The sequence below is a fragment of the Panthera tigris genome, chromosome B1 (genome assembly GCF_018350195.1).
Source record: "Panthera tigris isolate Pti1 chromosome B1, P.tigris_Pti1_mat1.1, whole genome shotgun sequence".
In the NCBI taxonomy this organism is placed as follows: domain Eukaryota; kingdom Metazoa; phylum Chordata; class Mammalia; order Carnivora; family Felidae; genus Panthera; species Panthera tigris.
Window position 1 is genome coordinate 161,599,091 of NC_056663.1, and position 26,469 is coordinate 161,625,559.

Below are 26,469 nucleotides of genomic sequence, written 5' to 3' on the forward strand. Positions count from 1 at the left end.
CCAGGATCCTATGGCGCTTCTTTGCATGAACAGAACCCTTGGTTAACACAAAATACTCTGCCTTCATTTTTGTTGTTGGCAGGGGTCAGCTCCATCTCACCATGTTGATAGACCAGACCAGGAAACGAAAGGACATCTTTTCTGGGACAGAGTTCTTACAAAGAAACCCAAGTATGAAAGGGGTGCCATGACACCCAGGGGAAGAGCAGTAAATCTTTAGTCAAGGGAGACAAAGCTCTTCTCCAACCAGCTTGTAAAAATCTTCCCTGGGCTTCTAGAACTTGTATCTGATTGGCTAGCCACTTGGGACGCTTTTCACTTAACTGCTTTTCTTGTTCTTCCCACTTCCTGACTATCTACATTCTCAGTCATTGACTCCAGACATGGTCTCCTTTTAGTTCAATTCTCCTTTAATTTCCTGAAGATATTTCGACCTCTTTAAAGACCACTTTATATATTTGTCCTTTCTAGTGGTGGCAACACTATGCAGGCAAGTATCTTTCAGTGATCCAATTAATGAATTGCTTGCTCCCTCTTGGGGATCGTTGATTTAGATATTAAGTAGATTCAGAACCAACCCTGACCTTTGCAACAGTCCATAAGCACCTGCCTTCTTTGTGTTCTCTCTCCTTTTCCTCTGCAAGGTATATGACTCCCCTGCCTCCTCAGCCCCCACTTCAAACCCTCGTAAGTTAAAAGACAGTTTTTATTTCATGTGTGACCGTTTTAATTCAGGTCACTAAAGCACTTAATGCCTCCCTATTACTGATGTGTCTGTAAGCTAAGGAATAGCCCACGGAGCATTCGTCCATCCTCTTAGTTCACAGTTGGTATTTATAAAAAAATTGATGGCACGTTATTGCTATCTCCAAGTTGCACACAGTTTATCTATAAAGCGTAATTATAAATGTACTTTGTTTAATAGACAAAGAGCTTGCCCTAACTTTGACAATTGCTTTCCCTCCAATAATCTAATTTAGGAGTTCCAGCCAGTGCCAGGGCAATGGTTAGACAAATACGCCCACAGATAATTGTTTAGAAAGAGAATGAGGCCATCGACGTGAAGAATTTACCAGCACTATTCCATTTGATTCCCACATGAGTTTATTTCTGGTGTCCACAGTCCAGGATGAGGTTCCTGAATGACTGTGATCTCTGTGCTGAGGTGTGGCCTCAGTGACCAGTGTGAACCAAGTTCTGAACCAGCCTGCATAGCTTCATCCAAGTTGCAAAGCATCATCAACGATGAAACACCTTCAGCTCAGTTTCTAGAACCTAAAAGTTACTTCAGAAATCATCTGGTATAGGGGTTCTCAGTCCTTATGTGTTTTCTTTTTTAATTTTTATTTATTTTGAGAGAGAGAGCGAGAGTGTGCGTGAGCGGGGGAGGGGCACAGAAAGAGGGAGACACAGAATCTGAAGCAGTCTCCAGGCTCTGAGCTGTCGGCACAGAGCCCAACGTGGGGCTCGAACTCGGGAACAGTGAGATCATGACCTAGGCCAAAGTCAGATGCTTAACCAACCAAGCCCCCCAGGCGCCCCCTCAGTCTTTATGTGTTTGTGTAAAACATTAGGGTTGGGGAAAGGGATTAGGAGATTTTGAAAAAAAACATGAAATAAGCCAGCAAAAATTAGGAAGCAAACACAGCGAGGGTAGGGCAGAGCCCCACGCTGTTTACATAGTGGTGGTGGCCTTGCTGGAGAGAATGTTTGTGTCACTTGACTGATAGGCACTCGAAACAGTGCTCTTTCGGGATCCAGTCATCCAGTGATCATTTTGGGGCCTGGCTTCAGATTACACTTTTTTCTTCTTGTTTGAAATCTTCCTCCTTTGTATGAGCCCTCAGTGACTGCTCAGCTAACGGTGCCAGGTGACTAGGACACCACCTCAGACACTTTTCCTTTTCTGGTACTTGTGCACCAGAAGTTCTTTTCGCTTTTCTTTTCTCTTTTCTTTTCTTTTCTTTTCTCTCTTCTCTTCTCTTTCCTTTCTTCTTTCTTCCTTCCTTTCTTCTTCCTTCCTTCCTTCCTTCCTTCCTTCCTTCCTTCCTTCCTTTCTTCCTTTCTTTCTTTCCTTTCTGAGGATCATCCAGAGCTTTAGGACTTTCAGTTCATCTCATGGCCCTCCCATTGGCTGCCCGTGGCCTGTCGCTTTTTTAACTTTTTCATTTATTACTGAATATCAGTGACAGTTAATCGATGTTGTGTTCTGGATGGGAAAAAAAAATTGTCTCCGATTTGCCATTTGTTTAAATGGTTTCCATGTCTCTTTTCTCATGTTCATTTTGTCAGTACATTCTAGATCACCATTTATCAAAATATAGGAATGCTTATAAACAAATGGGAGACTCCCAAACCTCAAATACCACTCATTCTTGGGATTGGGTTATACACTGAGGATTCCAATACCAAACTGTTTAGCCACGGAGGAATTTCTGTTTATATAAATCCACCTAATACCACTAAATATCTTTGCATTTTCTAAACTGTGTCCCTAGCTGCTACTTTTATACTTTATTACCCTGGATTTTTTTTTTTTTTTTCCTTCTCGGTGCTCAAGAATTGCTAATAGCTTTCTCCAGGCCTCAGGGCGGTGTCTCAGTCTTGCAGCAGGGCAGATCAGCAATGACAGCAATGGCCTTCTACTGCCACCAAGAAAGCAGACACAGTCCTAGGCTCTGAGTGCCGGTACTCCATTCCACTATATCCTAGAGTTTGGGGGCTCATTCTACCCATACCTCGTAGGAGGGACACTGAATAATCTGGAAAGTTGCAGAGGATGGTCAGCTTCGCAGAGTATATGGAAACTTGAAGGAATGCCACATAGCCCAAGGCCGCTGGCCCCGGGGGAGGAAAAAGGTGTCATCCAACAATTAAAGGACTTAAGGAATTTGATATATTCTAAGTAGCTCCCGGGATACATCTGGCACCCATGGAGGGGTTGGTGAGTTCTAGAGAGGGATTTTTTTTTCTTTTTAGAGAGGCGAATTTTTGCTCTGTATATGGACTGTCCCCCCTGGTAGTTAGAGCTCTCCAAAGCAGGATGATCTATTTTATAAGGTAATAAAGGCCTGTTTCATTTAGGGAGCTTCTCTCAAGGCTCCCTTTCAACACCAAGAATCTATGGCTCAATGTTTCGTCTTTCTCAAGGTTAAAGTCCCGATGTGGGGCACGCTGCCATGGACTATAAGATGAATTCTTTTTGATAATATGAAGTCCCATTACTATTGTTGTAAAAGTGTGACTCATGCAGCCATCCAGGAGAAGCTCTGGAGTCAAGTCTTGTCCTTGGAGTGAGAAGAAACTGTGACATTGTCAGTGCAGCCTGCCAAGGGATATGGTTATCCATTGCCTTTCCAGTGCAGTATATGGTTTATCAAGGTCACCTTGGGTAACCATCTTTTATAAAGCCAGGGTGCATTTAAAGGAGAATTAGCAGAATAGTAGCACACCAGGGACTCCATTGTTCTGGTAGGTTATTTCATGCAGACAATTTTCCGTTTCCAAACAGGTTGTACCCCAAGGGCTGTTCTTAAGACTGTCAGATTTTTAGTGCAGGTGACCGTATACATATGACCTCTAACGACCTTCTTTGCTTGCAGACAGCGCCGACTCACTTTGCTCTGGAATGCATCTCTGTTGTCAGCCACCGAAGTTTTAGAATTTGAAAGTTAGGTCGAAGAACTTCTGTACAAGTGTCGGGAGTGACCACAAAGTGGCGGGGAAAGGAAGCAGGGATTAAGGACAGAGATGGAGATTGAGTTTTCCTGGCACTTCTCACCACTGTGTTGGTAGGCCACCTGTATGTCTAAAAGTCATCTTGGGCCTCTATTGCACCCCAAATCACAGGAAAGACAGAAAAGATGGTTCCTAAGCCACCATAGGGGTCTACTGAGGAAGTGTAAGATTTTCATCCCCACTCCTACCCACCCCCCCATATACACCCAAGGAGGAAATCTACTTCCCTTCTCTTTCTCCAAATTGCAAAAACGCCAGGGCCAGAAGTGCCGAGGGCTGGGACACTCAGTAACAGATGGACTCAGCTAACAAGCCCTCTCGCTGACATTTGGAAGGAAAAATCGTTTACCTTTCAAGCCTTAATGATCTTTGATCATTTCTTCTCAGTTCATGTCTTAAAAACATGATACATCATACAGGTTTATAAGATGTAAACTGGAAACAAGAAACCTTGCATAAATAATGTTCATGGTATTTTTTTATTTTTAAAAATTTGTTTAAGTCTATTTTGAGAGAGACGGGGGCAGCACAAGTGGGGGAGGGGCAGAGACAGAGGGTGAGAGAGAGGATCCCAAGCAGGCTCCACACTGTCAGCTCAGAGCCCAAGGCAGGGCTTGAACCCATGAAGCCATGAGGTTATGACCTGAGCCAAAACCAAAAGTCAGACACTCAACCAACTGAGCCACCCAGGTGCCCATTAATCATAATTTTTCTTTTTTTTTTTTTAAGTGTATTTATTTTTGAGAGAGAAAGAGAAAGAGGGGACAGGGGAGGGGAAGAGAGAGGGAGAGAGGACAGAAAAATCCCCGGCAGGCTCTGCACCATCGGCTCAGAGCCCAAGGTGAGGCTCAAACCCACGAACCGTGAGATCATGACCTGAGCCGAAACCACGAACGGGACACTTGACCAACTGAACCATCCAAGCACCCCATTAGTCATATTTTTAAAAGCCTACCTAGTTCTTTCTTTAGAGCCCAGACTGCTTTTTTGCTTTTTTTGGCCAATTATCTCATAATCTGTGTCTATTCATATAGGCTTTATTTAGTCTAAAGCAAAGTTGGAAAATACCAACAGCAGTGTTTACGCTAATATTATGTTAAGGATCTGGTGTACTCGTATGGGCAAGTGCCAGGGAATTCAAATTTCTCTCAGAAAAACAGGAAAGGAAAGAAAAAAGAATTGGGGCTGGAGCTAGAACCTTGCCGGTTTTGTTTACCTGTTCCATTCATTTAGTGTCCACCATTTTGGCACTCAGTAAAGTCAAAGAATATTTTCAATCAGAGCCTTGGAAAAACCTATTCGCAATGGTCCTAAAGAGATTTTTAAACCCAATTTCCTGGGGCTCTTCTATTTGCTTAGTTGCATTCCAACGAAGTCATGATGATGGGGGGGGGGGGGGGGGAGATGCGTGGCCACAATGTAGCAAAATAGGAACCTCTTGGTTTGTTTCTTTTTTGGTGTAACTGGCAAGTTACTTACATGTCACACACTTCAGCTTCCTCATCTGTTAAATGAAAACAAACAAAGGGCACCTGGGTGGCTCAGTCAGTTCAGCATCAGACTACGCTCCCGTCATGCTCTTGCGGTCTGTGAGTTCAAGCTCTGCGTCGGGCTCTGTGCTGACAGCTTGGAGCCTGGAGCCTTCTTCAGATTCTGTGTCTCCCTCTCTCTGCCCCTCCCCTGCTCATGCTCTGTGTCTCTCTCTCTGTCAAAAATAAACACTAAAACAGAATTTTTTTTTAAATGAAAACGAACAAAACCGAACAACCCTGGGGATTTGTGTGGATTAAATAACATACTGTATATAAGGCCCCCAAGTACAGTGCCGGGCACATGGTAAATGCTCAAAACTTGTCAGAAAGCAAAGAAAAAAAGATTCTCCCAAAAGCCAACTGCCCAAAACAAAGCAAAACCCTCTGCTTTATTAGCACAGAATCCTCTGTGCTGAAACTCTGTTTCTGAAAGAGATTTTATAGTATCGATCTGGTGGCTTGCTTTTTTTTTTGTTTTGTTTTTTTGTTTTTAAGCTAGGGCTCTTCTACCAATAAGGAAATTGATGTGTCAGAGACATAAAAATGGAGCTGGGACTGGGAGGGGTGGAGAAGTGGGCAAATCTCTACCCCATCTGCCTTCCTTCCGTCCCTCCCATGGAAGGCTCTCAGGCACCTGCCACTTTCTAGAACACAGTCTGAAAACCAAACATCTGGTCCAGTCCCACCATTTCACCCATAAAGGCATGGCCCAGAAATGGGAAGCTGTTTTTTCAGTGGTAAGACCAGAGCGACAGCTGCATTCCTATCACTTTTCAGTATAGCACAGGGAGGAGGAATGGAGAGGACCCAAACACGTGGGAAGATTTGACAAAACTCTTGTCAAAGTTCAAAATATGTGAACTTTTTTTTTTTTCCTCTAGTGGATGATAATCTTTCGGGTGGCCCGTTTCCGTTTTCATGTTTATTTTTGGACTGTTTTTCATGCCACTTAAAGCATTTCCTGTGTGGTTCCAGTACCTTCTATCAGCCTGAGGACGAATAGCAGCTGTGTATGTTTCCATGAAATTTGACTAGAAACCACTTCACCCCCTTCTGCACTCTCTACCTTAGTCTTCTGTGTTCTCTTTTGATGCTAAATCAAATGCTATGATCTAAGTGTTTTCACATTCAGGGCATTTTATTTCAACCTTCTGACCAGAGTGTTCTTTCAGGCACATTAGCACAGGACAGAAATGTAAACACGAAGCTGACCCACTGAAAGCTTGAAGTCCATGTATTTTCTTTTGGAGATAAGGCTGTACTCCTACAAACAACCTTGGACTTAATTTGGAAAAGAAAAAAGATATAACACAGTTTATGACTCTGGTGTGCCATATTTCCAAATGCAGCTAGTTTCCTCTTAGGTTACTCATGTGTCTTTATGCTCTTGTGGAACGCTTGCCGTCTTTTCGTTTACTTCCCAAAATGAAGAACGTTGAAGGGGGGTGGGGGAGGGAGCAGGATTTTTAATTTTATTTTTAAGTAGGCTTCACGGCCAGCGCAGAGCCCAACGCGGGGCCTGAACTCAGGACCCTGAGATCAAGACTCAGACGCTTCATTCACTGAACCACCAGGGGACCCCATGGGGTTCTTAATTCTCATGAGAGATGACCCAGGGTCACCTCACGCACACTTCCGGTTACTTGTGCCGTCTGTGTCCCCTGGACTGGTGACCCCACGAGAGCAGCAGTGTGTTTTTAAAGCTCTCTTGAAGGTCTCCTCCACACCCAGCTTACTACCTAGCTCAGAGCTGGCGCTCAAAAAACATTTATGGAATGATTCCAAGAGACATCCTAGATGTTAATCGGGAACGTTAAAAACTCCATCATTTAGACACCTATACGAGAGGAAAATCCATAGTGTGATAGTATTCTGCTTTGAAATATATATATGATTAAATAAAAGAGTACTGTTAAAATGAAACAAAAAGACCCCTTGTAGGAACTATAGCTTTCAATTTCTAGGTCAAGGGAGCTAGACTGGAATGAATGCAGTAACAAATGCATGTAAAAATAGTAACTAATATTGGGGCACCTGGGTGGCTGAGTCGGTTAAGTGTCGGACCTCGGCTCGGGTCGTGATTCAAGCCCCGTGGGGTCAAGCCCGGCGTAGGGCTCTGTGCTGACAGCTCAGAGCCTGGAGCCTACTTTGGATTCTGTGTCTCCCTCTCTCTCTCTGCCTCTCCCCCAGTCGTCTCTCAAAAATGAATAAAAGTCAACAAATTAAAAAAAAAATAGTAGCTAATATTGACTGAGCATGTACTATATTCCAGATATGATGCTGAGAGCTCTCTGTCGCGTATCTTGTGCAATCCTCATAATAGTCGTATGAGGCCGGCTATTGTTATCCTCATTTTCCAGCTATGGATTAAATGGCTGGCCCACAGCGGTGGTGGGATTTGAACCCAGGCGGTACAGCTGGAGAGCCCACATAACTGCCAAATGCCCGATTGAATGAATGAAATGCATATGGAGGAAAACATGCTCTCACCACAGTAAAAACGCTGCAGACTCCACAGTTCTCGGTTCTTCTGACAAGAGTTGAAGGCTCTGACGTCCTACCTTCTCTGAGTTTTAGAGAAAGTTGGGAGGAAAGATAAGAAAAAGCCATTAGAGTATTCACTGTTTTTCTTCTTGTCGCGATCTGACAGAGCAACTTCTAAATCTCTAATTTATAGTCTATATAATTTATGGTCTAATTTAATTTTACTAACAATTTATATCTCTGGGGATTTCCCGGATAGTCCCCGATGGTTTTTACCACCCAGCGCGAGGATGTTAAAGGCCAACGTTATTCCCACCAGGATGGATGGTAAACTGAGGCATAAGGAGGCCAAGTCACTTGCCCAGGGTCATGTCAGTCACCAGAGGGGGCAGTGAGCCCTGGCCTTCTGAATCCCAGCTCAGTCCCCCGCCCGCGGGCGGCAGGGTGTCAAGTCCATTGCTTAGTCTCCAGTCTCATGGAAACGAAGATCAGCTGTCTTGTTCTCTTTTAGGTCTGTGGATGGCTCCTGGAAGATCGTGATTTTCTCCGGAGGAAGTACTGTTGCCCTGGGCTGGTTTCCTGCCATACTGTCTCCCAAGTTGACCATGAGCCAGCCAGACCCTGCCTGTCCCCCTGACCCCAGCTCTGCACCCCTGTGTGTGGTGTGTGGCCAAGCCCACTCCCCTGAGGAAAACCACTTCTACACCTACGCAGAAGATGTGGACGATGACCTCGTGTGCCACATCTGCCTGCAGGCTTTGCTGGACCCTCTGGACACTCCCTGTGGACACACCTATTGCACGCTCTGCCTCACCAGTTTCCTGGTGGAGAAGGACTTCTGCCCCGTGGATCGTAAGCCTGTGGTGCTGCAGCATTGCAAGAAGTCCAGCATCCTGGTCAACAAGCTTCTCAACAAGCTGCTGGTGACCTGCCCGTTCCCGGAGTACTGCACCGAGGTCCTGCAGCGCTGTGATCTCGAGCAGCACTTTCAGACAAGGTAGGGCCTCCCTGGTTGGCCGGCTCCGAGCCGCCCGCCCTCCCTCCCGGGGGCAGCTGGCCTCACCTGCCTCCCAAGAGCAGGGCCGTCCTCGGGGCCGGGTGCTCCGCAAGATGCCGTTTCTCTGTCTTCTTTTTTTGCAGCCAGGGCAAGCATCCGCTCAAAGGAAACCTTTTAGGTGTTTATAACCGTGGTTCAGGGTGAGAGAACAGCCCGTGATAGAGTTGGGGTGTGCAGGTGTGTGTGTGTGGTGGGGGCGGGGGGGGGGAATGTTTCCTCGTGGTAACATATGCATGACATTCGCCATTTTAACCAGTTTTAAGAGTACGGTTCAGTGGTATTTAAGTGCATTCACACAGTTGTGCAGCCATCACCACAATCCATTACCAGAACTTTGCTCACCTTCCAGAATCAAAACCGTACCTATTAACCCCAGATTCGCCATTCCCTCCTGTCCGGCCCCTGATGACCACCATGCTGCTTTCTGTCTCGATGAATCTGACTGCTCTGGGAGCCTAAGAGAAGAGGAATCGTACGATATTTGTCCTTTTGTGGACTGGCTTGTTTCATATGGGCGTGTTCTGAAATGTCAGAGATCCTGGAAAGGTCTGATGAGCAGCTTTCTCTGAGGCTCGTGGCCCCCAGAAGATTTCCTAATGGGCATTGCTTACCTTTTCACATCAGAAAAAAAATGTCTCCCAGTTTGGTCCATGATTCTTAAGATTTCTTCTGTATGGGAATTGACAAAGCCCACTGTTCTTTAAGGAGATGTGAGGTATTGCCAACTGACTTTTAAAAGGAGAAACGTACAGGGGCACCTGGGTGGCTCAGTCGGTTAAGCGTCCGACTTGGGCTCGGGTCATGATCTCGTGGTCTGTGAGTTCAAGCCCTGCATCAGGCTCTGTGCTGCCAGCTCAGAGCCTGGAGCCTGCTTTGCATTCTGTGTCTCCCTCTCTCTCTGCCCCTCCCCTGCTCACTCTCTCTCTCTCTCTCTCTCTCTCTCTCTCAAAAATGAATAAACATTGAAAAAAATAAGAATATTAAGGAGAAATGTAGGAAACTTCTGTCTTCCGGAGAATTTCTGCTAAATTTTCAGCCAAGGTACACACCGGTGGCAGACCAATGGTGTGACCGCCCCTGCTGGTGGCGAGCAACAGGTCCACTCCACTTATCTGCCTCTCATTTTGTCCACTTATATTGTCACATTCCTGGGCATTCCTGTGCGGATGGCCTCAGGGCAGCCCCGGGTCTTGCTCCGCAATGAGGTGCTCAGAACATTTCAGGTGGTTACGGGAGGATGAACAGTAATACCACAATTATTTTGTACGAGGAAATTTGGAAGCTGGTGTTTATCTTGGTTCCTTGGTCATGACGAGGGCAAGAGGTAGGTGCTCGTGTTTTTTTCTAAAGGTCACATACTTGAGGTTGTGAATCTGAGTGTTTTTCAGGACAGGCAGATTCTCTAACATAGAAGTTTGCATCGAGGGGGGCGCCTGGGTGGCTCAGTCGGTTAAGCGTTCGACTTCAGCTCAGATCATGATCTCGCAGTTTGTGAGTTCGAGCCCCGTGTCAGGCTCTGTGCTGACAGCTCCTGGAGCCCGCTTTGGATTCTGTGTCTCCCTCTCTCTCTGCCCCTCCCTGCTCGCTCTCTCTCTCTCTCTCTCTCTCTCTCTCAAAAATAAATAAACATTAAAAAAAAAAAGTTTGCATCCAGGGCAATGGCCTGGGTGTGATGCTTAGCATTTGGTTTCCGTGGTAATTATGTCAGCAAACTCGCTTTTCTTCCCAACACGTTGAGTGAAAGACATCTAACTCGGGTTTGCGGGTTGCCTCTGACCCTCTGTTGTTGCCATCTATTGTTGTTGCCTCTGTGGTTGGCATCTGAACTAGGGTGCCCTTCTCATTGCCCAGAAGGAGGTGTGGCCAGAGGAGAAGAGGGTGCGGGGGTCTATTTGTGGCCTTTGCTGGAAGTTTGACCTGGGGAGGAGAGGCCCTGTCTGGAGGAAAGGGGTCTGGGATAGGTCAAAGTGAGGCAGATGCTGACAGATGCTGGCACAGAGTCAGGGGCCAAGGCTGGGGCCATACTGGCTGAGGGAGGTGAGAAGCGGTGGAGAAAAGGGAGAGCTCCCGCTACACATCACATTCCCATGCTCCCGACATTTGCACCCCCTACCTTTGTGTTTGAGAGCTGTATGAGTTTCCTATCGCTGCTGTAACAAGTGATCACCAACCCAGGGGCTTCAAGCCATGCGAATGTCTTATCTTAAGGTTCTGAGAGCCAGAAGTCCAGTGAGAGGTGCATTGGACTGACATCAGGTCAGAGAGGGCCAATTCTCTCTGGTTCTAGGAGAGAATCCCCTCCCTTTTGCCTAGCTTCTGGAGGCTGCCTGCCTTCCCTGACCTGTGGCCTCATTCCCTACCTTCAAAGCCAGCAGTGTAGAATCTTCCAGTCTCTCTGCCTGCCTGTCTCTGCCTTTCGTCTCTTTCTCTCTCTCTCCGTGTCTCTTTCTTTCTGTCGATCTCTTTGTCTCTCTCTCTCTCTGTCTCTCCCTTTCTCTCTCACCCCTCTCCCTCTTTCTCCCTTTCTCCCTTTCTCTCTTTCTTTCTTTTCCTTTCTTTTCTTTTCTTTTCTTTCTTTCTTTCTTTCTTTCTTTCTTTCTTTCTTTCTTTCTCCCTTTCCCTCTCTCTCCCTCTTTCTTGCTTGCTTGCTTGCTTGCTTTCTGCCTCTCTCTCTCTCCCCCTGTCTCCTCTTTCTGTCTGTCTGTCTGCCTCTCGCTCCTCTGCTTCCATCATCACATCTCCCTCTGTGGCTTTGGCCTTCCTGCCTCCCTCTTCCAAGGACACTTGGCGACTACATTGGGCCCAGTTGGATAATCTACAATCATTTCTTCACCTGAAGATCCTTAAGTTAGTCAAATCTACAAAGTCCCTTTTGCCATGTTAAGGTAACATATCCCCGGGTTCTGAGGATTGGGAGACGGCCGTCTGTGGGGAGAGGCCTTGTTCTACTCCCCATGGGGGCTCCACAGGGGAGGGGTAAGAGAGTGGAGAGAGAAGGAAGGAAATGGAGGTGGTCTCTTGAAGGAACATGAACACACAGCAGCTCTTCCTCACCTCCTCATCAAGAACTGGTTTCGGGCCAAGAGTACCCCCAAAACACCGGGTGAGATGGCGTATGGATGGGAGGGTGAGTTCACAACAGAAGTGGGGCAGCAGAAGGGCTGGGAAGGGGCAGGTGGGTCCTACGGGGCCTCCGGGAGCCCCTCAGCTTCCCAGACTGGGAATGGCCTTCACCTGCCCACACAGGCCGTGTGGCCCCCACACCACAAGAAGCCCAGGAAAAGGTCTGGACGAACCCTCGGCCGATAATGCTATGCACAGTTGGAAAACAACAGGAGGAAAGAACGCAAAACTAATTGAAATCACCTCTTCACACGGAGGCCTCAGAGTTTTTCACAGGCAGCCATCTGCAGCTCCCTGGGGAGAGGAAAACTCCCACGTGAGGGAGGTGAGGGCCTCAACACCCATTCTTGATCTTCCCCCACACGTCGGCTCTCTAAGTAGGTTGAAACCAACGTTTCCAAAAATATGTTGTATATATTAGTCATCAAATGCTTAATATACACTTCCGCCCCTCCCGCCCTCTGGCCGTCTGATTGGCAAGGATTCGAAACTTGGAGCTAATCCAGGACTTGACTCTGGAGCCCTGTTAGGCGTTGGGCCAGCAACTGGGCTAGTGGACTATCTCTTCCTCTCCTCAGAAGGGATATTAAGATTAAGTCATTACTACTCTGGAGTCCTCCCCCTTTTTTAAAATTTTTTTAATGTTTATTTATTTTTGAGAGAGACAGACAGAGTGCGAGCCAGGGAGGGGCAGAGAGAGAGGGAGACCAGAATCGGAAGCAGGCTCCAGGCTCTGAGCTGGCAGCACAGAGCCCCACGCGGGGCTCAAACTCACGAACCGTGAGATCATGACCTGCGCCGCAATGGGACGCTTAACCCGCTGAGCCACCCAGGCGCCCCTGGAGTCCCTTCAATTGGGAAAAACCAAGAGGTGACCAGGAAGCAAATGTTTTCCTTATATATCCATAGGAGACCTCCAGGTTGGTGGCTGTAGCTGCTTCACCCATTGGTCCTAGAAGATAGCTTTGCTTATCAATTTTGCATCTCAATTTCAAGATTTCACATGCAATGAGTTTTAAAAAAATATTATTTGGCCTGTGGCGTTGTAATGAATATGAAAGAGGCAGGCTCAGATCCTACCTCGTACGGAGAACTTAACTATAAATCTGGCTGAGGATTGCCGTATGACAGATGTGGACCCACACATTCCCTACCAGCGGGTCCCAGTATGCTAACAGTCCCAGGCTTCATGGGCGAATCCAGACTTAGGTTTCTCTACCTACAAAATGGGCATTTATTTCAATTAGCTCCTTGAACACAAAGCTCTTCAGAAATGAGTCACATTTAGAATGTCACCCATTGTCCCTCCAGAAAAGAAGATATGGTAGAGAAATACTTCCAAATACTTCCCCTCCCCCCCCCCCACCCGAGCTGAGGTCTCTGTTCATGACCTGTCCAGAGGACGACTAATATTAGCAGGTGACCTGAGTCAGGAATGCAGGCAGGCAGCATCATGTCTTTAAACAAACGCTGCCTGTTTTCTCCAAAATTCGTGTCCTTTGTAAACATTATTATCCAGCTGCTTCAGACCCCGAGTTGAATGTAAATCCTTAAGTAAAACATTTCGGATTGACTGTGGTTGTACATGGTTGCCTGCACCAGTAACTCCTTGGACAGCTGTTCCTGACTTCAGATGAGAGGGTTCTTCCATGAGAGTAAGCCCAAACCTGTGAGCTAATGTCTGGAATCTTCGGGCTAATTCCGTTGACCTCTGTCCTCTTAGACGCTTGCAGACTCCCCTCGCATGGGTCTGCTGCAAAGAATTGCCCCACGGGTGATATAGGCTTATGTTGAGTCAAGAGACAGCCTTCCTAACCAAGGACATTGACAGTGGATGTGGTAGAGGTGATGCAGGGGCCAGTCCACTGCGTCTCTCTTGACCTGGATCAGTGACGGGGTGTGTGGGAATATAGCTGTTACTTCCTTGATGCTCAGTGGGTGTCATCTTAGGCTCCAGACCACATCTTCCTTGTGTAATATCGTCATCTGCATGCATCATATTTATCAACAATCCACTGTAGGACAGGCGCGGAATGAGAGAAAAATCTATACACACCGTGATTTCTGCCTTAGGAAATGACCCTTTAAGAGTAGAGAAGTCGAAACCACACACACACACACACACACACACACATTGAATTGTTTCACGGGATAAGTGCCTCTGGCCTTTAGCTTCCTTCTTATGGAAGATAATAACAATGGGAGATAAGAAAGCTGACCCTACTGGCAGGAACAAAGAGATCATTGTTGGATGTTTTGAAAACAGCCCTGCATGAAAATGCATATTTGGCCCAAGACTCACCTGACTGAAGGCTCCCTGGGTTTATTGTTGTTGCTTTTGTTGTCGTTTTTAATTAAATTTGCACCCAGAGTCCTGGAGTTTCTTCTCCAAAGACCAACCCTGCAGGTTCTCTTGACCTTTCCTCCTCTCAGGTGGCTCTTTCCTGTAGTTTGCCCGTGGAGCGTGCGCACAGTGACTGTCTGTAGTGTCCAGAAGATGGTGCTGCTGGAGGGAAGGTCTAGGGGAGTCTTACCCTACGGAAAGATGGGGAGGTTACGAGTCTCCTTGGTCATGTCAGCCAGGCTTGACCTATTCACCATAACTGTTTTGACATTCATTCTTCAAGTGACATCCTAGTCTTGAACCCAACTGTTGCCTGGCTCCTACCTGGCTGAGAGCTGCTCTCTTCACTCTCCCGGGCATGGAAGAAATGAGGCAATTGTCCTGCATTGCTCCCTGAGGGACCCATTGCTTTTCCATTATGCTCCAAGCAATCTGCTAAAGAAACAACATTCTCCTGGGCCCTCATGCCCAGAAATCTTCTTTACATATTTCCTTTATTCCTGGACATTTATTATCTCTCTGTACAAACGCTTGGCCCCTCCCGTGGCTCTTGGCACGTTTGAAGTCCTGAGATCCTTTTGTTTTGTTTTGCTGCTTTGCCTCTGATCAAGAAAGGTTGGTCTCAAAGTTGACTCTGTAACCATGTTTAATTTTATGTCATTCAGTATTTATTGAGCATCTATTGTGTTCTAGGCACTATGGTGAGGCTATAATAGAGAACAAGACCAGTAGACTTCTGCCTTCAAGCAGTTCCTGGTTTAGTGAAGAGAAAAGAGACAAGAAAACAGGAGCTTATGGGTGATATCTGAGATGACATTTAAGGATAACTTAGCTGGGCAAAGGGGACAAAGATTAGGGTTAGGGCTATTTACTGGCAAGGTAGCTACAGAATATGGCCATTTGAAGGTGAGATTTCATCTGCGGGGGGTTGTATTAGGATTGTAGCTAATGGCAGGTATCAGAAAATTGAAGTTACATTGGTTTCACTTTGTAAAAGTTTTATTTTTCTTATATCACAGAAACTATGGGTGTATGAAGTCCATGATTTGTATGATGTTATCGTGATGCCATCGATAATCCAGGCTCTTTCGGCTTTGGGGATTAGCTTTCAGCCTCAACTTGTCACCTCTTGGTTCCCAAACGGCTGCCCAATCGCCAACATCACATCCAAGTTCCAGGCAGAAATAACCAGCTAGGAAGAACCAGGCAGGGAGGACAAATTGACAATATGCATACTGAGACTTTTCCTTTAAAAAGCTTTCTGGGATGCCTCACCCAGTAATTTCTGCTTATGCCTTATTAGCCAGTATTGCGTTGTATGGCCACCCATCTGTGAGACAGGCTAACGTGCATTACCACCGTGAGCTAAATGTAGGCTCCGTGAAAAGGAAGAAGAGAAGGTGAGATACTGGATAGGAAACCAGCAGTTTTTGCAGTAGTGACATAGACAACCTCAAAAAACAATTCCTTTGTTTTTATATTGCATTCCTTTCCATTAATGGATTTTATTCTCTTGAAATGCAAGGAGGTAAAAGGGCAGACATCCTTCTTTTGTCATAGAGAATTGGAGGAACAATCTGACATGTCCAAAGTTATCAGAAATACAATCTAGCACACTATGAAACCCACAGCATTTATTATTTTCCAGGCTGTTCAGGAGCTGTGATCTATACAGCAGATCCCGGGCACTCCAGAAAAGCATGTCCCAGGACTCTGTGAAACTCCATATTCAGGAACAGACTGTAACATTTCATGCCCCTAATAGTGCAGAAGGGAAGAAAGGACGAGAAGAACAAAGCCTCTGGGAGGTGGGCGCTGAGCTGCCGGCAAGGCTCATTCACTGCTCTTAGTGGTTATTAATAACAATTTTTATAACAATAGCTAACGCTCATTGAGCCCTTTGTTCTTTATAGGCATTATCTCATTCCACCTTCATAACAGCACTATGAGTTAAGCACTATTGTTATTGTCTTTCTTTTACAGAGGAAGATAGAGCGGTTCAGAGAGGTTGAACAACATGCCCAGTGTCACACAACCATCATGTGGCAGAGCTAGGGTTCAAAGTCATCTGTTTGACTCCAGGAACTAAATGCCAAACCTAACTTCCGTTTTACTGCTATTTCATGGTACTTCCTTCTCACCAGCCCTGACTCACTCTTGCATACCAGACTGACAGGGAATTGAATTCAAATTAGAGTCTCAACAAAACTATAAAGTAATACAGGTCCTGCTTTACCGAGATTGCTTATCTCTGATCTCAACTGTAGCAGTTAAACCTGTACATTCGAAGGATCTACCGTATGTAAACTCTTTCAGTCCTGCCTCAGGTAAATGCACCTTCTCTGAGGCCAAACCCTGCTTACTACATAGCTCATTGCACTTGGTCTCATTCCGCAGACTTTTCCCTGGTCTCTTTCCCATCGAGTCTAGTTTGCTGTAATTGCTTGGTTGCATTAGTGGAACAATCCTTTTAAGCCGTGTCTGTTAAGATTTAGGCCTTGAGTTGCAAGGTCCACATGGATTTTAGACTTCTTGAAGATGGGGTAGAAGGAGAGGAGTCCCGGGGGCTTCTGGCACATCACGGGGCTTAGGCATGCTAGAAGTCCTGTTAAGACTGATAGCATAGGCTGGAATCACAGATCTTAAAGCTGGAAGCAATGATGTCCAGCGCCTGCTGGACCCAGCAGGTAAGGCATGAATAGAGCTCCATTTCAGAGATGACGTAGCTGAGGCTCGGGAGCTTCAATGAAATGCCCAGGGTCCTACGACTAGCATCAGAGCTTAGTTCTGCCACTCGGGAGAGGAGGAGGAACGGAGTGACTTCTTTCGTGGCAGAACAGGAATTTGTGCATCATTTGGACAGAATCTTACGTCTGTCTATCAAGGCTCTTTATTCTCAAAGAGAACGACGCAGTCTATTCTTGTAAAGGGCCAGTTGTCCAAATTAGTGGAGAAGCCATCACTTTGCTTACATCTGCCAGTGTAGTCAGGACAGGGATAGGTAAAATATCTGCCTATTCTAAATATGCATCGAGACGTGGAGTTGGTTCATAATTAACCCTCGTCTGTCTCAGTGTCTGAAGACTCACTTGGAGCTCAGATCCCCAGGCTGTGTTCCAAGGATGCTGATTTCTTACAGTGTCTTCCTCTAGCAGACTGTGGGACAGCTTTTGATGATTTGCGCATCCACACCGCGGGGTCTGACTGTGCCATGCTCCTGCCCTCTTCCAACACAGTTCAGCTTCCAGCCCATCTGCTCCCGGCCGGTGATGTAAACGTACCAGCTGCTTCCCAAGAACCAGTCGGCATCCTGCAGGAGGGGCAGGTCCCTTTCCCGGGCATCAGCCTGCTTGCTCTCAGCCTGAGCCCTCTTGCCAACCATGGTGGGTCCCTCCAGTCTCCTATCTCCCCATCCGAGAAGCAGAGGGCACGATCCTCTTACGAGCCCATGATTTATCAGCGTGGCTCCATCTAAGGGCTCCAAATCAGGTGCCATTGTGGGGATATGGCAAGGTTTGTTTAAGGGAACTGAGCTGGGCTGGGCCCCTGCAGCGGACAGAGAGAAGGTGGCCAGGAAGAAAGCAGCACCCTGCTCGGAAAATGAAGGCGCTTCTGCTGCTGGTCCTGCCGTGGCTCAGCCCTGCCAACTACATTGATAATGTGGGCAATCTGCACTTCCTGTACTCAGAACTGTGAGTCCCTCTATAACGCTGCCTGCCTGTGTCTGTGTGTTGGGGCTGTTGGGGGTGGAACCGGAGTCAGTTCCCTGGCTGGGGTGTCTGCTTAGAGGAGTCAGCCCCACAGGAGCTAGATGCACTTGGACAAAGCACCCTGCCAGCAGTCTGAAGCTGCATGCTTAGGTCTGTGACTTAACAAAAAAACACCATCTTCCTGATGCAATGCTTTCCCAGCAAGGCATATTTTTTCCTGCTTCTATGCCAACCCTGCCCTTTTTTTTTTTTTTTTTTTTTTTTTTTTTGGTACTCTACTTTTTCTCGATAGATGTGTCTTCTCTTCCTTCCGTAAATAGAACCAAAGAGCAATTACGAACCGAGCTTGCGGGCACAAATCTGCAGCCTGTCAGGCATTTCTAATTGGGAGAAGACAACTCCCTCTATTCAGACCATCAGCCTTCATACCTGCAAACACAGATAGCATCAGTACAGCAGACAGATAACCCTAAATGGAAAAAATATGCATCCATCCTATTTTTGGCTTTGACCCTTTTCAAACGTATGGGCGAGCAGAAAGAACTGTGCAGTGAGCTCCCATAACTCCGTCACCTCGGTCTCGTGATTACTATTTTGCCACATTTGCTTCACTTCGTTTATTTTTGTTGTTATTGAAGTGGCCTGGAGTAGACTGCAGTCATGACATTTCGCCACCAAATACTTCACTGTGCATCTCTGAAAAATAGACGTTTTCCTATATGACCCATGTCCATTTTGTAAGAGGAAATCATTCATGCATCCAAACTCTCCAGTGACAATTTTCTGGCTCCTCTTGTTAGTAAGCTTTAAAAGAGTATTGCAGGTAGGGTGCCTGGGTGGCTCAGTTGGTTAAGCGTCTGACTTCGGCTCAGGTCATGATCTCACGGTTCGTGGGTTCGAGCCCCACGTCGGGCTCTGTGCTGACGGCTCGGAGCCCGGAGCCTGCTTCGGATTCTGTGTCTCCCTCTCTCTCTCTCTCTGACCCTCCCGTGCTCATGCTCTGTCTCTCTCTCTCTCTCCAAAATAAATAAACATCAAAAAAAATTTTAAAAAAACCAAGAGTATTGCAGGTGAATGTGAACAGCCTCTAGCAAACATATAAAAAGTGCTGTGGTGTGTGCCTCAGTGTTTGGAGCATTTACAAAAATGTATTCTTCTGGGGGCACCTGGGTGGCTTAGTCGGTTGAGCGTCTGAGTTGGGCTCAGGTCATGATCTTGCGGTTCGTGAGTTCAAGCCCCACGTTGGGCTCTCTGCTGTCAGTGCAGAGCCTGCTTTAAGTCCTTTGTCTCCCTCTCTCTCTGCCCCACCCCCGCTTGCACTCTCTCTCTCTCTCAAAAATAAATAAAACATTAAAAAAAAAAAAAAGAGGGGCACCTGGGTGGATCAGTCAGTTAAACATCCGACTTCGGCTCAGGTCATGATCTCATGGTTCATGGGTTTGAGCCCAGCATCAGGCTCTGGGCTGACAGCTTGGAGCCTGGAGCCTGCTTCAGATTCTGTCTACCTCTCTCCCTGCTCTGCCCCAGCTTGCTTGTTCTCTCTCTCTCTCTCTCTCTCTTTCTGTCAAAAATAAATAAACGTTAAAAAAAATTAAAACAAACCAAAAAAAGAATTCATAGAGCCCAGACTAGAAAAGCTCAGCTAGTCATATTTAGGTAGAAGTAACCTTGCCCCCCAAATGTGTACGGTAATAATCAGGGTCTGTTTTATAATTAGCCAGACTAACCAATTTGTATAGCATAGCAGATACTCAACAAATTCTTAATAGAGGAGAGAACAAATGACCTAGGTCCGTGGAGGCGGATGATGCATCCTGAGGACCCTGCATTTCAGGGTTAGCTGGGCCCATCCTTTTGGAATGTAAGCCCTGTCCTCCTTAGATGCGAAGGTTCAGTGGGGAAATATCAGGCTTAAGCCTGCATGGTGAGCATCTCTGGGGTAATAATGGCATGTGGACGTTTTCTAGAAAAATATGCAACAGCGGGGCTACTTGGGATTGTGGCAAGTCTCCTCCCTGGATGGTGTCTCTGAAATCCAGTGCCCAAGCGCTCCTCCCCACCCTCGCCGCCCCCACCTGCTATCCTTGTTGGTTACTGTGTTCATTTCCTGGGGCTGTGGGGACAGTGACCGCAGATTTGTAAGTTAAGACAACAGAGGTCTATTCTCTCACAGTTCTGGGGGCCAGAGGCTTGAAATCAAGGTGTCAACAAGACCACACTCCCTATGAAGGCTGTAAGGGAGAATCCTCCTTTGCCCCTTCCGGGTCCTGGTGACCCCTTTCTTGGCTTGTGGCCTCGTAACTCCAATCTCTGCCTTTGTCTTCAAGTGACCTTCCATGTGTGTCCTTTCCAGTTCCCTTGTCTTTCCCTCCTCTTACAAGGATGCTTCTTATTGGGTTTAGGGCCCACCTGCATAATCCAGGATGATCTCATCTCGAGATCTTTAACTGATCTTTTTCTAAATAAGGTGAATGTTCACAGGTTCCAGGTGCACATCAGTGAGGGACCACCACTCAACCCCACTGCAGGTGCTCCTGAGGAGGCTTTCCACCAAGTTACCTTCAGTTTTGCAGCCTAATTAAAGGAAGGCTCTTCCTACTGGCTTATCAGTTTTCTTTCCTACAAGTACGTGCATCAAGGTAAATTTTCTGTTGAATAACTGGACACAAGTTCCACAACGTGAAGCAATCGAGGAAGCCTAATGCCAGGAAATTGCCAAGACAGTGTTCCCGGACTAATTTGCCGGAACTTTCTGGAAGTTTCCAGTCGCTGGGGATGATGATTTATGAGAGAATTCTATGTAGCTGTTAGCTGGCACTAGTGTGATAATGAACTAATCAGGAAATTAGTGACACATTTCAGGTGCTGTGGCAGTGCTTTGAGCAATACAGGTGGTAAGAAATGAGGCAGGGTACCCACCCTCAAGGAGCTGACAATTCAGTTGAGATGATGAAATTTATACACATAAGAAATATTAACAATGATCCAAGGCAACAGGGGCTGTGTCATTAAAAAGTAAGGTAGGGAGTAAGTTGAGAGGAGGTGGAGGTCGCCCATTTCCGTGAAATTGGTCAGGGAATACAACTGGGGGAGTTGGGGGTTTGAGCTGGGTTTTTGAAGTAGTTAGGGAAGGATTAAGCAGCAACGTGGATGGAAAGAGAAAGCATTTCAGGCAGAGTAAATGGCACTGCAGAAAGGTTGCAAGGTGGCTGTGGTTGTCACCAATAAATAGGACTCCTGGGCCCCTTCACTGTTTGTGGAAGGTGGGGGGCATGGGGTGGTGGCTGCATGTTCTTGAGGTGAAAAGACGCTTCTCTCACTACCACAGGCCGCTGGGATCTTGAAGGCAGGCCGTGCTGGGTGGATTCACTGGAAAGCACTGGGAAGCCAGGCTTCCTCCTGCTACCCTTGTCTGGGCTTTGGTGTCCTGGCCTTGGGTGAGCTTGACCTGTGTTCCCGCACTTCCAGCTGCAGAGGCCCTCCCGGATTGGCCAGGGCTCTCTCAGTCTGAGTCCTGCTCCCTCAGAACCCAGCTGGAAACTTGGATCTAATCCAGTAAACAGTGTCGATTACAGCATGTGGCCCTGAGGGTCGCAAACTCAAATGCCTACAGGAACCAGGCAGGAGTTATGTAAACATGTGACTCATTCATGTATAAGACAGAAGGAAGGGGTGAGACCTCTGATCAACTGCAGTGTGTGTGTGTGTGTGTGTGTATAATTTGAATGTTTTTAGACACTATAATAAAATATATATTATTATACATATGTATATAATATAGCATATATCATAGTATATGTTTTTACTATATTATATACAATACATATTATATACGTAGAATGTCTACAAGTATTCTAATTCAATTTAAAACAAAATAAAACAAAAACACTTGGTCGAGCCCAGCAGGTCACTTCTGCCTGCCCAGTTTGGCCTTGAAGTCAACAGTTTATGACCCTGAGCAGCTCCATCTTTAAACATGTCCATGGTCACCTATTGCCTTGACCCAGAGGACAGCGAATTCCACAGAAGAAGCCCCAAACCAGGGCATGTGATGTGGAATCCCAGTCCACAGGTCAGGGGCAGGGCGTGTAGGACGGTTCTCAGGGCCTGCAGAGGGCACAGCATGACATTGAAGGGCATACACGGGCACTGCAAAACACACTCCTGACAAACTGCACCGCCTTCCTGCAGCAAAAACATCCTCTTTGGGGCTTGCAGGCCAAAGAGCATCTTAAATCCCTCCCAGCTGGGCATTCCAGGCGCTCAAGTGAAGATTGTCGCCCTTAGTCTTGGGCGTTACTCATTGTGCCCTTGGTCCAGCTCTTGGAGTTCCCCATCCCCAAGAGCCCTCACCTTCACACTTCTGCCAACTCTCTGAATTGCCTAGACCCCGAAGGGAATGTAGGAAATAGACTCTAACCCTCAGGCATGAGCATCGATACGGCCTTCTCACCTTTCCGGGCCTCAGTGCAGCCCCGCACGTGGGGAGACGTAGGTGGTCTTAAGAGCAGCGTCAGTTCTGAGCACCGCTCACGTGAGAGCCGAGGGCTGTTTTTTTTAAAATGCATGGGCTCTAAAACCTGCAAAAACAAAAACATTTGGCAGGGGGCATCTGTTTCCATTCTTACGCTCCCCAGGTGACCCTCTTCATGCTGAACACGCTCCTCAGGTGATCCTTGTGGCCGCTACAGTACACGCAAGCGCTCTTAGCTCCCCACCTTCCCCTGTGGAGAACCAGCCCTCCACTCTCCGGCTCTGCTCCCTATCTCCGGCAGCTTTCCTGTCTGTCTCCTCTACCTGGTGAGTCCTCAGAGGGAGAGCTTGAGAGGTGTTCATTTCTGCACGCTTCAGGCTTCCGTGAAGCTGAGTGACATGAATTTGGTTCTTATCCTGGCCAATTCCTAAATACGGCAAGGCCTGACGAAGGATGACCCTGGTTTGGCTTCCGTGGAAGGGAGTATCGATGCAAGACAGCCTCACCCCAGGTGTTGCACAAAGCGGAGCCGTGCTGGCGTAACAGAAATGGACACCGCTCTGGTCATTGGTCTCCCGTGGCTGCTGTAACATTTCTCTACATATTTCGTTTGGCAAGAATCCCAGGAAGAAACCTTAGGCTCCGGTGGGTGGTGAGATGTAGTTTATGATACATGCCCAACTCTCAAAAGCCGTTTACAGAAAACTGAAAAGCTGTGTTCATCTTCCCCCCCACCTTTACAACTTGTAGCTCCTGTCACCCTCAGAAATACTTCCTACTGGCACGTCCTGGGGGTGGCGGGTGTGGTGTTCGTGCCCTTGGTGTTAAGTCTGGGTGCGTCTTGAGTCCTACTTTTCAAAGCAGGAAACTGCCCTCTGTTTTAGGGATGCAGTTACCAGTAAGGCAGGTAGGCATGGTCACTGCAGGCTAGTGCTGCTGCCATAGCGGTGTGACTTCTCAGGAAGTCAGGAAATGTTGGCACTCTTTTTAGCGCATGTAAGAGGATTTGGGGTGTGTATGTGGCATATCTGTGAACGGTGTTTGTGCCAGCATCTGGAGGGGGAAACTCCACTCTGACCCATGATGGAGATAGCAGTTCTAAGCAGGAAAAGTTTATTCCCCCTGGGGTTCTGTGCTTGGGAAATTAAGGTGAGCGACTCTGATCTCGTAACTTGAACCATGTAGGGCTATGGACAGATGAGGTCTCCTGGGGAAGCTGCCAGGAGCAGCAGGAGTTTTAAGGAGCCTTGTGTGCATCCTTCCTGGGCAGTGGGGTAGGGCCTGGCATTCAGAGACAGAGAACACCCACCAAATGTCTTAAGTCCAAGGACTCTAACCACCCACCACCTCCCTAGCAGAACTTTCTCAAGCCAACCTGTAAAACACACTCCTGACAAACTGTACCGCCTTCCTGCAGCAAAAACATCCACTTTGGGGCTTGCAGGCCAAAGAGCATCTTAAATCCCTCCCAGCTGGGCATTCTGGGCACTTAAGTGAAGACCTTTCGCCTTAATCTTGGACGGCACTCATTTGGCCCTTGGTCCAGCTCCTCGAGTTCCCTTTCTCTAGGTCAAGGCTATGCAGAGGCCCTGGCCTTAGTAACTTCTCTTCTCCCTGCTGACTTCAGCTAGACATGGGCTGGGTATTGGGCCCTGAGCCGCAGAGCTGGGGAGAGCATCCTCTTCTAAAGCTGTGTACCACGTGGAGTTCTGCATGAGGTCCATCTATATGGTTGCAGTCAGAGTCTTTCTTGCAAGAGTGAGGAGGGAGGGGAGCATATGGGGATTACCTCAGCCCCCATTTCCTCTGCACTTAGCTGTGTTAACTACTCCCAACACTTTCCAAGTTTAAACCAACGGAGTGAGCTTTATGGATTTGCCAGTAAACACTTTCCAAGTTGAGTCTCCAAGTATTTGCTGGTTTTTCTTCAGAACGGAAAAGGAAAAAAAAAAAATACTGCTGATCTCTGGATTTTTCTTGTCCTATGTTTTGAGAATCTGAAGTCAAGTTTGGATTAGACCTGGAAGGAAGGAGGTGGGGTTTACAGAGGAAATGGAGTGAGATCGAGAAGTTCCTATTCCAAGGGAGAGGAACAACATCCAATGTGAGGGAGCAAAGCCAGGGCCCATTCGGGTTCAATGACTCTCCATGTCTTTTGAAGCATTACAGTTTAGCACGTGTTTAATAGAACACTTTTCCTTAAATCTACAAGTGTGTGTATTTGGAAGGAAATTGAAGCTGCATGTTCCTGGTTCCTTTACACTTAACTCCTCAAAATGTTGCTTTGTAACTGTTCTTTGATGTCCAAATTTCACAGGGATCCTACCTAATGGTCTTATTTTGTTCTCATTGAGAATCAGCAAATTCTCTTTTGCCAGCAGTAAAGCAACTCCAGTCCCAAACCATGCGCTCTCTGGTCTAAAATGCGAACCCTGGGAGTTTCAAGATCGCACTCTAATGCTTGGCAAATTGTGCTTGCCTTTCTTTGGGTCACATGTCAGGTCCATGACCAGCAAAGTGAGGGTTTCTTTCACCTCAGGACTCCTTGATGGCTTCATGCTTGGTTGATTTTTACTTTCTTCATTTTAACTTCCAATGAAAACCTCAAAGCAAACACAGAAAAGTATAGTGAATCCCCATGTACCCTATTCCCCATCTTAAATAATGTCAAGGGTATCTTGTTTCACCTGTATCCTTGAGTTGTTTTGAAGCAAATCACAAACACCATATTTGTAGACCTTTTAGTATTTCTCTCCAAAGGGTAAAGCTTCTTAACCGTAACACTAATATCACACGAGAAACCATCAGTTTGTTCATTAATATCAAATATCCAGGAAGCTCAAATTTCCCCCATTTGTCTGTCTTTTCGTCTTACAGGCTGTTTGAATCATGAGCTAAATAAGGTCTACACATTGCAATTGGTTGCCCTGTCTCTTAATCCCCCGCCCCTTCCACCTCCATCAACGTAAAAAGGAGTTCTTGAAATAAAATTTGAAGAAGATAGCTTTGGCAAACTCCTAGTACTAGGTAGTAGCTGGAAAAAGAGAAAAGGTAATTAATTTACTATCAGGTTGAAAGGAAATGCAAAGGCAAGATCCGAGGCAATCTTTCACCAAAATGAGTGGTTTTTTGATAATCTTGTCACCCAGAGCTTTGAGGTGAATTTAAAGAGCATGGAGTATCTTCTCCCCAGGGTGACAATCTTACAACTTCTTGATCACAGACTTTTATCAATGAAGAAATGTGTCCATATGCCCATCTGATGTATAATTGTCTGCTTACCCCTGGATTACTGTATTCTACCCGTTAGAAACCCTAACACAAACACTGGTAAAGGATTTACTACATAAGAATTCTCTTAAATCCTCCCACATTCTTTATGGGTATCTGCACTTGGGAGACCACGGCAGGGTTACAGGCTCTCGGGCCTTGTTGGCATTAGAACACCACCCCTTCAAAGTAAACAGAGTAAATTGCCCACTGCCAGTCTGTGGGATTGGCCTTGGAAGGAATAGGGCAGGAAATGGCCCGTTCTTGCAGGCCAATGAAAACTTGTGGGCCAAAGAACCAGACCTCTTTTCTTCGTCATCTTTCCCGTTTGGGGGCCGTCACTTCTTTGTGTGGCCCATGTGGACTCGACTCTCCCAGCTTCCTCCACTCTCAACCATACCTGCTTTCATAAACCTCAAGAGCGGGGCTTGGGGCTGGGGTGGGGGGTGGCCAGGGTTGTGAAACCTGAAGGATTTAAGAGTTTGAGGAGTCTTCTTTTTAAGACACACGCATGAATTCATACTGGCTAGGTCTCCAGTCAAGTCCTGGGAAGGCTTCTGCATGCCTTGGGGTGTAATCATCAGTCTTACAGTAACCCCCCTCCCTGTATGAGCAAAGACGTCCAGTCTGTGTGCCCCCATTTCTCTGTTTCCATATAGAACCAACTCTGGGAATTCTGGTGCCCGCTTTTCTTGTGTCTAACTCTTCTGTGTCCAGAGTTAAGAGTTTTGCAAATG

The 26,469-nt window shown here is 46.8% G+C and overlaps 1 protein-coding gene and 1 non-coding gene across 4 annotated transcripts in view; both read left to right on the forward strand.

Moving 5' to 3' along the window:
* The window catches only part of LNX1 (ligand of numb-protein X 1), a 121,280-nt gene that overhangs the window by 10,523 nt on the left and 84,288 nt on the right, over nucleotides 1-26,469 (forward strand). For all 3 annotated transcript variants that reach the window (XR_006217011.1, XM_007075893.3, XM_042984512.1), the window contains one exon: nucleotides 8,266-8,751. Coding sequence is in view for 2 of the 3 variants with exons in the window: in XM_007075893.3 (XP_007075955.1) it covers nucleotides 8,360-8,751 (392 nt within the window). In the remaining variant the exon portion in view is untranslated. The remainder of the gene's footprint in view (nucleotides 1-8,265; nucleotides 8,752-26,469) is intronic.
* Nucleotides 18,819-18,903, forward strand: TRNAR-UCG. The gene has a single exon. It is a non-coding gene; the product is annotated as a tRNA-Arg (tRNA).